The 13,077-nt window shown below is 43.5% G+C and overlaps 1 protein-coding gene across 1 annotated transcript; it reads right to left on the bottom strand.

Annotated features, from left to right (window-relative positions):
- Positions 1-5,422: 5,422 nt before the first annotated feature.
- On the bottom strand, positions 5,423-12,837 carry LOC149473175 (E3 ubiquitin/ISG15 ligase TRIM25-like). The gene has a single exon (XM_089682868.1). It carries the CDS (start codon positions 12,830-12,832, stop codon positions 11,273-11,275), a length of 1,560 nt encoding a protein of 519 aa, XP_089538994.1. The 5' UTR covers positions 12,833-12,837; the 3' UTR covers positions 5,423-11,272.
- Positions 12,838-13,077: the final 240 nt, after the last annotated feature.

Here is a 13,077-nt window from a genome sequence, read left to right as displayed (position 1 = left end):
TCTCCCCCCTCTGCTGGCCCGCATCTGGAGTGACCCGCTGCTGTCTCTTGTCCTGCCGCGGCTCTTTGAAGCCCAGCCACGCAGGACGAGAGGCGCGGCTCCGCTCACCTCTGCCACTATCTTATCCCCATCCGGCAAGACCGGAGGGGACAAGATAGCAAGGTTCACACCTCTTTGCGGAGAGGTGCGACCCTCCTGCAGAGATGATCCCGGCATCCGCCGCGCGGACAGGAGGAGTTCCCGTGCTTGCGGATGCCTCCAGACAAAGGCTGCTCTCACGAGGGCAACGAGGCACGCCGCCCATGGCCCGCCCACCGCTGCCAGAACGACCGGAAAGCGTCCTGCATCGGCTTAAGAGACCGATGACGGGCTTTTCCCATTCATTCTCTTCTGCTGCCAAGCCACTGAGGGATCCCAGCTGCGGCGGGACCCTCATGGCTTATTCTGCAATCCCTGAGACCCCAAGGATAAGGGGGAGAGCACAGCAAGCTGCCCCAGATCCCTGAGACTCCAAGGATAAGGGGGAGAGCCCATGCTTGCGGATGCCTCCGGACAAAGGCTGCTCTCAGGAGAGCATGACCCGTGTCCAGAGGGGCGTGCCTTGTTGCCGGGCAATGAGGCACGCCGCCCACCGCTGCCAGAACGACTGGAAAGCGTCCTGCATCGGCTAAAGAGACCGATGCCGGGCTCTTCCCATTCATTCTCTTCCACTGCCAAGCCACTGAGGGATCCCAGCTGCGGCAGGACCCTTGTGGCCCACTCTGCAAGCCCTGAGACCCCAAGGATAAGGGGGAGAGCACAGCAAGCTGCCAAAGCCTTGAGACCCCAAGGATAGGGGGAGAGCCTCCGCAAGCTGACGCTCTGCACAGCCCAAGCTAAGGGGGAGAACCACACCAGCTGCCTGTTGCAGGCACCCAGGACTTGGGGGGGGGGGGGGGGGGGCATACTCCGGGCAGGTACTTGTCCCATACTATCTTGTGGACCTGGGTGCCCTGTCGGATCCGTGAGTGTATGCCCCCGTTTCCCCTGAACTGTTCTTGTACTCCCCCTCTGGATTACAAACTGCTGTAGAGACTTTAACTTTGCCCCTGGGGCTGGACTACAAGTATTTGGGCCCTCTGCTATTTCCATACTGGGTCCTGTCCCACTCCCTGCAATTACCCTATTGAGTGACTGTCATTTGTCTCAGTAAAGCTTTGTGTGTTTGCCAACTGCCTTGTGTGTTCTGTCCTGCCTACCCTCCTTCACATACAGTGGGGCAAAAAAGTATTTAGTCAGCCACCAATTGTGCAAGTTCTCCCACCTAAAAATATGAGAGAGGCCTGTAATTGGCATCATAGGTAGACCTCAACTATGAGAGACAAAATGAGAAAAAAAAATCCAGACAATCACATTGGCTGATTTGGAAAGCATTTATTTGCAAATTATGGTGGAAAATAAGTATTTGGTCACCTACAAACGAGCAAGATTTCTGGCTCTCACAGACCTGTACCTTCTTCTTTAAGAAGCTCCTCTGTCCTGCACTCATTACCTGTATCAATGGCACCTGTTTGAACTTGTTATCAGTATAAAAGACACCTGTCCACAACCTCAAACAGTCACACTCCAAAGTCCACTATGGTGAAGACCAAAGAGCTGTCGAAGGACACCAGAAACAAAATTGTAGACCTGCACCAGGCTGGGAAGACTGAATCTGCAATAGGCAAGCAGCTTGGTGTGAACAAATCAACTGTGGGAGCAATAATTAGAAAATGGAAGACATACAAGACCACTGATAATCTCCCTCAATCTGGGGCTCCATGCAAGATCTCACCCCGTGGGGTCAAAATGATCACAAGAACGGTGAGCAAAAATCCCAGGACCACACAGGGGGGACCTAGTGAATGACCTGCAGAGAGCTAGGACCAACGTAACAAAGGCTAACATCAGTAGCACACTACGCTGCCAGGGACTCATCCTGCAGTGCCAGACCTGTCCCCCTGCTTAAGCCATTACATGTCCGGGCCCGTCTGAAGTTTGCTAGAGAGCATTTGGATGATCCAGAAGAGGATTGGGAGAATGTCATATGGTCAGATGAAACCAAAATAGAACTGTTTGGTAGAAACACAACTCATCGTGTTTGGAGGAGAGAGAATGCTGAGTTGCATCCAAAGAACACCATACCTACTGTGAAGCATGGGGGTGGCAACGTCATGCTTTGGGGCTGTTTCTCCGCAAAGGTACCAGGACGACTGAACCATGTACAGGACAGAATGAATGGGGCCATGTATTGTGAGATTTTGAGTGCAAACCTCCTTCCATCAGCAAGGGCATTGAAGATGAAACGAGGCTGGGTCTTCCAACATGACAATGATCTCAAACATACCGCCCGGGCAACGAAGGAGTGGCTTTGTAAGAAGCATTTCAAGGTCCTGGAGTGGCCTAGCCAGTCTCCAGATCTCAACCCCATAGAAAACCTTTGGAGGGAGTTGAAAGTCTGTAACCAGTGACAGCCCCAAAACATCACTGCTCTAGAGGAGATCTGCATGGAGGATGGGCCAACATACCAGCAACAGTGTGTGCCAACCTTGTGAAGACTTACAGGAAACGTTTGACCTCTGTCATTGCCAACAAAGGATATATAACAAAGTATTGAGATGAACTTTTCATATTGACCAAATACTTATTTTCCACCATAATTTGCAAATAAATTCTTTCCAAATCAGCCAATGTGATTGTCTGGATTTGTTTTCTCATTTTGTCTCTCATAGTTGAGGTCTACCTATGATACCAATTACAGGCCTATCTCATCTTTTTAAGTGGGAGAACTTGCACAATTGGTGGCTGACTAAATACTTTTTTGCCCCACTGTATGTATATGTATATTAACTTATTTTCCTTTCTACCCAGTAACTCTAAAATAAAACACTTCTCCCTTCATGTCTACTTATTTTCTCCACCACATCTATGGAGGGAATCATGGTTTTCACACAGGTGAGACTTGACAAACATGTCTACCTTTTGTTCATTTTTGTTACATGGGGGATTGATAGGAATAGTAGTTTACACAAGAAATAGAAGCAGCTCTACACCTTTTGAAAAAATATTTTTGATAAATATTGCTGACTACCTTTTTTAAAGCAGAAATGATCATATAGGGGTCTATTTAGAATGTTTTCACCCAGGATTTACATAATGTCCCTTCTGCAAAAAAAAATAAAAAATCTTTGTTTCTGCAAACCTTTTTTTAATTGTACACTGTGGTGTATGTGCACCTCAGTGTACAATTCAAAATCTGGAAGAAAAGGATAGGTTCGCCCTTTGTAACGTTACACCCATATTCGGGGTGTAACATGTTAGATGCGTCTGCCTCCCCCCCCCCCCCCCGCTTCCTTATTTTGACAGTGCGCAATCTGTAAAACCTGGCTGCGTCATTCATTCACAGTGTTCCACGAATGTGAAAACTACAAGTACTGACAGCCTTTGCGGCTGATGGCTTGTAGTTCTTAATGAATTACCAGGGCACTGTTGATCACTCTAGGTAGTTCATTGCGATTCCTGTCAGTGTGTATCTGCCTGCCCGTATTGGAGGTACAGGCCGACAGCTATAGTCTGCAGGACCGTGGCATTACACCCACGATCTGCTGATGCAATGTGTTACAGGCTCCTAACAAAAAAAATAAATTAAACTTTTTGTACATGCAGTTGTTTTTTGTGAAGGTGAACTTGTCCTTTTAACTCCTGTGCACATACATAATCTGTGGGCAACATCAATCACTGTTTAAGAAGATGCTTTAGTGAGGCCAGCTAGGAGAAGATGGCAAAGGTTGGTCAGTCTTGCATGACCAAAGGGAAGGCACATTGGGAGGTAAGTCTGCTGTTTATGTGCAAGGATGCTATGCAAACATTCACATTCCGGAAAGAGCACTGAAGATGTGTTACAGACTCAATTCCACTTAAAAGTGAAACCTCACCCAAAAGGGGAAGTTCTACTTTGTCTTCCTCTGCCATATTTGGCATATATATATTTTTTTTTTTTCCAGGGGGTGGAGCGGGTACCTAGATTTTAAAATGTTTCCACTCAAATCACCTAGGTGATCCTAGCGGAAGTTTGCCCCCATTTTTGCCTACAGCCTTCTGGGACATGTCACAGGTTCCAGAAAGCTGCAGGACCATTCACAAATCACTACTCAGCCATTCACAGGAAGCCTTGTGTATTATGAACACACTGCTTTCCTCTCTTTGGCTGAAGTGCAGAGATGGGCAGATATCAATCTCCACCTCAGCCAGTCAGAGGAAGCCTTGTATTCATAAAATAGTCTCTCAATTTTGTTCTGGAAGTGGGATGGGTAGTCCCTGTCCTGCTGCTGGAAACACAGTGCTGTATACAGTATAGTTTATACAGCACACATAGGTGTCCGTTTATGAACCAGCAGTAATAGATCGCTGCTCAGTTCTCTGGAATTCTCAGAGAACACAGTTCTCCTGTGAATGCCGTTTATGAAGCATATGTAGATCAGTTCTCCAAACACTGGAAAACGGCTGATTTTACTATAATCTCGCGAGATTACAGTAAAAGATCAGTTTACTAAACAGAGGTAAATTATCGCTGCTTAGTTTGCGGTCCCTCCGATTCTCCAGCTCTGGGCTGGAGAATCTGGAGGGAGAACACAGATCTCCAGTGAAGGGCTGAACGTGTTCTCCTGAGTGTTATAAACTGAATGACCAGAGAATCACAGCTATTCTCTGTGTCATAAAAGGACACCATAGTTGCTGCGTGTTAGTGAAGGTAATAGTTTGGACCAGCTTGGTATAAATGAGCTATTCAAAGTTCATTAAAACCTGGAGTTGAGCTTTAAGCCCTTGCTCACAATGGATGCGACTCTGAAATTTATGGCAAAGTCGCATGTCCATGCCACTTCATGCACAGATGTCGATGCAAGTCGCACCTGAAATCGCAAAATATAGTGCAGGAGCTACTTTCAAAATCTGTGTGACTGCGATGGAGGTGCACTGTTTTAAACGGTTCCATTGCTGACAATTGGGTGCGACTTGTTATGCGACTTTTTTTTTTTCTGTCAAATCACATGACAAGTTGCACCGGTGTGAACTAGGGCTAAAGCCCAGTTTAACCCTCTTTATAAATCCACTAAATTCATTTCAGGTGTGTCAACACAAAAAGTACTCAATAGAGCTCATTCAGATACTAAAGGTGGGTATACACGATTAGAAACTTGACCGATCGGTCATCCGACGACTGAGAGGTGTTTGTTCGTTGGTCAAAATCGTGGCCCATATTAACCAATCTAAAAAAAAAATCGTTCGTCGGGCAATACGTAGTGCTGACGTCTTCTGTACAAGTGGAAGTGATGCAGTGTGTGTGTGACCTTGTAGCCACGCCCTTCCGCCCAGAACGAGCGATATACACAACAATTACCAGCAATGAGTATAATATCGTTTATTACATGACCTATATACATAAATAGTGATACATAAAATATAATCTGCAGAATTCTGCTTTCATGATCTTATTAGGCCAATATCTTTTTAACATTTGGATTTTTCGTTCGTGTTTACGAAGATTCCTTGGACATAAACATCCGAGTCATCTTCTGTTTCCGCTCATGCGTGATAGCGCTTGATAGATTTTTGCCTCCAGGCCTGGCCAGAGTCCCTATATTCATGTAACTACTCAGGGCTGTGGTTTTTGCAAATTAATTTTTTTATGAACAAAGAAAGTACACACAATTGGCAGAGAAATTCAATGATAATGTGATCACAGTAACACAACCATAGGAATACTGTATAAATACATTCTCTATAGCCAATGATGACCAGTATTTATCAGGACGAGTAATGGTTATACGGATATTTATACCTGTCTAAATCGTTAAGGCAGTGTATTTTTTTTTTATTTTTTTTAAATCGCTGTTTTTTAATTATTTGATCAGTCTCTTGATCCAGGAGAAGTGTCTCATTCCAGTTCCATACTGTTCCACCTCTCAACTCCTTCCCCCATATTAATTTCATTGTAACAGGAGCATGATCTGATATTGACATTACTTTGACCAAGGACTCTATAAATCGATGTTCTAACAATATATAATCCAGTCTCGAATACATCTCATGTGCATGTGAGAAAAAAGTATAGTCTCTATCCTTCATATGCAGAGCCATACAAAGCAATGTGCTTACAGTTGAAAGCACTAACACAGCCCTCAGTAAAACACACAGCACAGAGTTAACCCTTTGATCGCCCCAGATGTTAACCCCTTCCTGCCCAGTGCCATTAGTACAGTGTCAATGCTTTTTATTAGCACTGATCACTGTATTTGTGCCACTGGGGATGTTAGTGACACCAAGTCAGTTCCCCCCAGTGTTAGAATGCCCTCCACAGTCCTGCTATAATTTGCTGATCACCGCCATTACTAGTGGAAAAAAAAAATCCCAGTATTTGTACCGCCATTTTTAGACGCTATAATTTTCACGTAAACTAGTTATTTACACTTATTGGCATTTTTTTTAGCAAAGACATAGAATGCATTTTGGCCTACATTTATGATGAAATTTGATTTTTTACATTTTTTTACTGGACATGTTTAATAGCAAAAAGTAAAAAAATATTGCTTTTTTTCTCAAAATTGTCGGTCTTTTTTTTATAGGTCAAAAAGGAAAAAGGAAGTAATTTTAATTTGGGTGCAGCGTTGCATGACCGCGCAATTGTCAGTTAAAGTAACTCTGTGCCGTAACACAAAAAATGGCCTGGTCAGGAAGGGGGGGGTAAATCCTCTGAAGGGCAAGTGGTTAAAGAACAAGCTCTCGAGCAGAATGTATCAGTTACAGGGATGAGACAAACCATTTAAAACTGAAGGGTGCTTACAATGATCAGCTTTTCTTTATTTATACAAACCCTTTATCCCAAAAGGACAAAATGTTTGCTGTAACTGTTTATAAAGTATTAGCTGGTGTTTGCCTTCAATTTGCTGGTGGATTTTAATCTGCTAGTCAGGGGTGGACTGACCATTTGGAAACTCGGGCACTGCCTGAGGGCCCGGAGTCAGTAGGGGGCCCCATGAGATGCCCCTGGTACCTTTTTCATAGGCTTTTTTGACTTTGGGCAAGGACACAGGGGCCCCATGATCCCCTATTGCCCGGGGGCCCCATGAATTGTCAGTCCGCCCCTGTTCCACTAGCTACAAATCGCTATTAATTGCTGCCATTAGCAACTGGTAGCAGTGATTATTCCCAACTACAAAATCACCAGTGTGACATGACCCTCTGTGCTGTTTCAGAGGGACGGCCAGGGGCCGTAAAAACAGGCAGCTGATCTAGTTTTATCACACCCCTACCCCCCAGCTGCCCACCTGAACTGTCCCAATACAATCAGATCAAGCTGTACAGATGCAGTGGCCATGATTCATTTTTTAACTTGAGGTGTAGATTTTGACAGGTGGTACCATCTGTCAAGTTAGTGGGGCCATGCCACAACCGCGCGCAGTGTGTGGAGTAGTAGTAATTATAGGGTTAAATCAGGCAGTGATGAGGCATTAAAATGTCTTATTACTGTCTGTCAAATGCCCTCTGAATAATTATCTGAATGTGGATCACTCTTCAGAGTGCACCCCACTCCACAGCATGTGTAAAAGAGACCTTATAGTATCATTTAAAGCTCCTAATCTGCATACTTTTTCTAGGTTAGGGAGAAAGTCATAAGTCCTCATGCACTCGGGACATTTTGATAATGCTGGTAACATTAGCTGTGTAAAGTCACATTAAAAACGTGGGTTTTTCAGCATTTTTTTAGCATTTTTGCATTAGCGTTTAGCTGCGTTTTGCCACGATTAGTGGCATTTTCCTGCGTTAGCATTTGTGTTTTTTTTTACCAAAAAAAATATTTTTTTGGTCAAAAAAGTCCAAAAACGCCAGTTTGCAGTGTTTTACTGCGTTTTTCATCAGAGCATTTGTACAGCTAAAAAAACTTTTCTTCTACCAAAAAAATATTTTTTTTTTGGTCAAAAAACGTCAGTTTGCGGCATTTTACTGCGTTTTTCATCAGAGCATTTTTACAGCTGAAAAAACTTTTTTTTACCAAGAAAAAATTTTTTTTGGTCAAAAAAGTCCAAAAAGGCCGGTTTGCAGCGTTTTACCACATTCTTCATCAGAGCATTTTACAGCTAAAAAAACTTTGTTTTTTTTTTTACCAAAAAAAATATTTTTTTTGGTCAAATAATGGCAGTTTTACAGCGATTTTCATCAGATCATTTTTACAGCTAAAAAACGTTTTTTTTAACAAAAAAAAAATTATTTTTTTGATCAAAACAGTGCAAAAAGGCCGGTTTGCAGCGTTTTACCGCGTTTTTCATCAGAGCATTTTTACAGCTAAAAAAACTTTGTTTTTTTTTTTACTAAAAAAAATATATTTTTTGGTCAAAAAAGTCAAAAAAGCCAGTTTGCGGTGTTTTACTGCGTTTTTCATTGTTTTTTTTTTACCAAAAAAAAAAATTTTTTTGGGTCAAAAAATGCCGGTTTGCGGCGTTTTACCATGTTTTTCATTAGATCATTTTTACAGCTAAAAAACTTTGTTTTTTTTAACAAAAAAAAGTTTTTTTGGTCAAAAAAGTCCAAAAACGCCGGTTTGCTACTTTTTACCGCATTTTTCATCAGAGCATTTTTACAGCTCAAAAACTGTGTTTTTTTTTACCAAAAAAAAAATTTCTTTTTGGTCAAAAAAGTCCAAAAATGCCAGTTTGCGTCGTTTTACCACGCTTTTCATCGTTAGAGCATTTTTACAGCTAAAAAACTCCCCTAGAAACCCACTAGTTTTGGGGTCTTTTTCCAGCCAAAATACGTCCCAGCCCATGAGGGCTAAAACTCAGCATAACAGCCAGATAATTAGCATTTTCAAAAGGCAATGCCAGTCAATGTGCTTTCTCAGTAATGGCTCTTTTAATGTGCCTATCATCTTCCACAAATCCAGACACTGATACGCTAAGGCTAGGTTCACATCTGTGCGGGTGGTGCCGCTGCGGATCAACACTAAAAAATCCACCCGCGCAGAGAAATGCGGACCCACGGGCAGGTGCCATTAGTTCTGATGGCACTCCGCCCGCACTGGAAATCGCAAACGTACTGGGAACCGAGGTTCCCATGCGGGCTGCGTTTTCAGAAGAAGTGCAGGGACTTCTTCACTGCGTGTCCTGGGGCACGGGAGTCCATTCAAATGAATGGGCTCTTGTACCCACGCAAAACGCAGACCGCAGGAACGCGGATATGTGAACCAGGGGTAAGTGCAGAATCCAGCCCTATATCTGGATAAATCATCCTAAAGAAAAAAGTCCACATAAAGAAAAGTCACGTGCAGGGGTGGACTGACCATTTGGAAACTTGGGCACTGCCCGAGGGCCCAGGGTCAGTAAGGGGCCCCATGAGATGCCCCTGGTACCTTTTTCAGAGGCTTTTTTGAGTTTGGGCAAAGACACAGGGGCCCCATGATCCTCTATTGCCCGGGGGCCCCATGAGTTGTCAGTCCGCCCCTGGTCACGTGCTGCATCTCTGCATACTAGATAAAGCTGGGAAAATTTAAAATGACCTTTGCTCAACCTGGACCGCAGGGGCTAAATGCTCATTTTTGTCTAAGGCGTGGTTCACACCTATGCATGTTGCAATCTGCTGCAGGAAAAAAACAAGTCCCTGATCCTTTCCAAAAATACAACGGCTGAAAATGCATAAATGTGAACTTGTCCCATAGGAATCTATGTTAAATGGACTGTAGTGAGTTTTTGCAATAAAAAAAAAAATCATTAAAAACGCATAGGTGTGAGCCAGGCCTTAGGGTACCTTTAAATGCAGTTTTACTTACCTTATTCCTTCCACCTCCAGGCTTCTCCCTTTCCATGTAGCCGATCGCCGAAAGCCACTTCTCTTCAGCACTCCATGAGTTGCAGGCACTCTTACATCATCACATACACATACAATGCAGGACCAGTGGTCTGCATTATAAGTGAGGATGCCGAGGGCCCCCCACAACCATAGCATAGGATATGTTAAGTGAAGCTGCTTTTAATGGTACCCTAGGATTAAAGAGCATTTAACCCTTGCAGTGCAGGGAAAGCCCCACCTACAAGGGTAGTTTAAAAATTTCCCCAGAGGTCAGCATTAAAGTGGTTGTAAACCTCATACATGAAATCTGAACAAAGAACATATTTCTATAGTGTTTACTTGCCTCTCTCCAAAGCTCTCTGTGTCGTTTTTCTGCGGTCTTGTTCCTCTGTTATCAGCATGAGTCACTTCTGACATGTTTTCCTGACACCAAGAGCTAAAAAGGTGACGGGGAGAGAGCTCCAGCAGACAGCCTGTGATTGACAGCCTCAGTTCTGTTCCTGTATGCTGTGTGAAGGGAGGGGGGGGGGAGTCCCTTTCCTCCAATCAGCTCTCAGAGCTCTTATACAGTGTGCAACTGCAGCTCCCCACCCCTGCTCTGTGAATCTGTGAATAATCCTTTTCATCTCTGAGTTTTACAAGGATGTACAGAACAAATGGCTGCAAATAAACAGGTACAACTTATTATTATTATTATACAGGTTCTATATAGCGCCAACAGTTTGCTCAGCCCTTTACAATATAAATGGAGACAATACAGCAACAATTCCTTGGAACGTATTTGGATTTGTTTCACCCCTGTCTATCATATAAGGTCAGTCACTTCACTAGGTATATGTAAGGGTTTACAACCACTTTAGATCATTGATGCTGAACTTCAGGTATGATCTTCACTGCATATTTTGATTGGTCCAGCTCAGACCGATGTAAGTATGCACATCATACCTGAGGAGCCAATGTCGAAGCTGCCAATCATTGCTACTGTACTACAGTGATCACCACTGTCCTCTTCATTCTTAATGAATACATGATGATCTCTGAATGGACGAGGTGGAGATTGTGATATCACCATCCCTCCTCTTCAGTTAATTCAGTCTTGTATTCATTGAAAAAATACAAGGTCTTTTGTGAATGGGTGATGAGCAGTGCCAAGTGAGCGAACCCCTGTGATCAGTGTGACGTGGGGCAGCTGCTTGCCACAAGACCCAGAAGACAGTGACGATCACTGTAATAGCGGTGACTACTACAGTAATTGAGAGCTTCCACAGCGAACTCTCAGTATGAGATATACATACTTACGAGATCATGTCATTTCCAATGTGAGTATACAATAAAAAACCTAGTTCAGGTTTTAAATACACAAATTCAAACTTTGGAACCTGTTTTGCACCAGTCAGAAAGCAGAGTACCCCTTTTAACTTTTTATCTTTACCCAAGCGCCATCATCCACATAGAATGCAGCATGCAGGGGCTCGGTGAAGGTTGCCTTGAAGGTATGGAGATGTAGGATGGTATCGCACAGCTGATAGAAGGACAAGTGTCCAGACTTGTAATCCAGGTACACGACATATCTCAAGCAGGGAGACGTGCGAGAAACTTCCTGTGTTTCTGAATTATGCATAGCTAAATATTTATTCGGAGCAAGTCGTAAGCTCCAGGACTTGTTGTTTTCTCCAATACCAGACCTTTCTTTATGCCTTTCCATGCTAGGGTAGCACACCCCAAATTCGCACAGTCCAAAGTGACTGGTTTCTATCTCCCAGAAATGTTGTCCTGAGGAGAAGCTCTTGGTGCTCAACACTTGACTCCAGAATGTAAATCTCCCCGGTAATTCTGACCTGACCTGAGGTGTTGTGTAAAATGATGCTACCTTCAGGTCATGGGATAAAGCCACATTCATATGCGCAGTGTTGACATCCAATAACATGTCAGAAGCCTCTTTTATGTGGGAAGAAACTTTCAAGTTTGCCTTGTTCACAAAATCAGTAATGGATTTATGCAAAGTCAACATAACCAAAACCTCATCCAGACCAGGGATGTCCAGATCTTTATTGACTTTTACATCTTGGCCCTCAGAATCTTCATCTACATTTGCTTGCTGTTCTTGCAGAAGAGCTATTGAATCAGTCATGTCACTCAGCTTCTTCATTTCACGTATCTTCTTGGACAGCTTGGTCTTTTGTGATTCCACCTCCTTGATCACATCAGAGACTTTGAGTAAAACATGTTCTTCCACCTTGGAGATGTCGCTTAGGACTTGTTTCTCTTGGACCTCTGCCTGTCTTCTGATATCTTTGTACAGGTTGGTAGCCTGTTGTTTTTCAGAATGTGCTTTCCCCTGCACTTTTTTCTTGTGCTCCTGCAGACTTCGAACTTGTTTTTCAAGTTTGTCTTGCAGTGGAGTAAGTTTAACCAAAGCATTTTTTAGTCTCTCCTTCACCTGCTCGGCAGCCTCTTCTACAAGAATCACATCATGTCCCTTGTGCTTTCCAACCAAACAACAGGAGGTACACAGACAAGTAGTATCTTCACAGCAGTAGAACTCCAAAGGTTTCTTGTGGATGGAGCACTTTTTATTACCGAAGGAGGAGGTGGGTTCCGTTAAAACATGATCCAAGTTATTGTTGTGGGCCTCCAGGTGCTCTGCACACAGAGAGATCTCACAATGGAGGCAGGTCTTAACAGCGGGTGTAGAAGATTTAACACAATACGTACATATCTTCTCCTGGTCTCTCTGGATAGATAGGAAACCTTCCACTATGTTTCGTAGCTTCCTGTTTTTCTCTAGTAGAGGCCACTCAGCATATTCAGCTTTACATTCGGGACAGGTATACAGTCTGGACTTCTGTGCTTTCAGTGCAGACACCACACAGTCTTGGCAGAAGTTATGTCCACATCTTAGTGACACAGGATCTTTATAGATGTCCAGACAGATGGAGCAGTCCAGCTCTTCTTGTAGATTGACAGACGCCATGCTGAAACGAGCGAAGCAGAAATGAAAGTGAAAATGTTCCTCCTAGAAGGGCGGGAGACATTCACAGAATGTTCAGCTTGAACATTAACACATGCAGTCAACACTGCCAATTGAAAATAGACCTGTCATGGGAGAAATATGGTTGCAGCCTTTGCATACCATTTCTGAAAATGCTATTTTGTCTGGCTATCTGTAAATCACAGAATAATTGTAGTCAGAATGTTTCTAAAGAACAGTGCTATTCC

The sequence above is a fragment of the Staurois parvus genome, unplaced genomic scaffold (genome assembly GCF_062004578.1).
Source record: "Staurois parvus isolate SC_StPar_1 unplaced genomic scaffold, SC_StPar_1.0 ptg000018l, whole genome shotgun sequence".
NCBI lineage: Eukaryota > Metazoa > Chordata > Amphibia > Anura > Ranidae > Staurois > Staurois parvus.
The sequence above is the reverse complement of the archived record's forward strand: the minus strand, read 5'-3'. Positions and strand labels throughout refer to the sequence as shown.

What these genes read in the sequence shown, in the direction of transcription:
- LOC149473175 (XM_089682868.1), bottom strand. Translation starts at nt 12,832, where the DNA reads ATGGCGTCTGTCAATCTACAAGAAGAGCTGGACTGCTCCATCTGTCTG.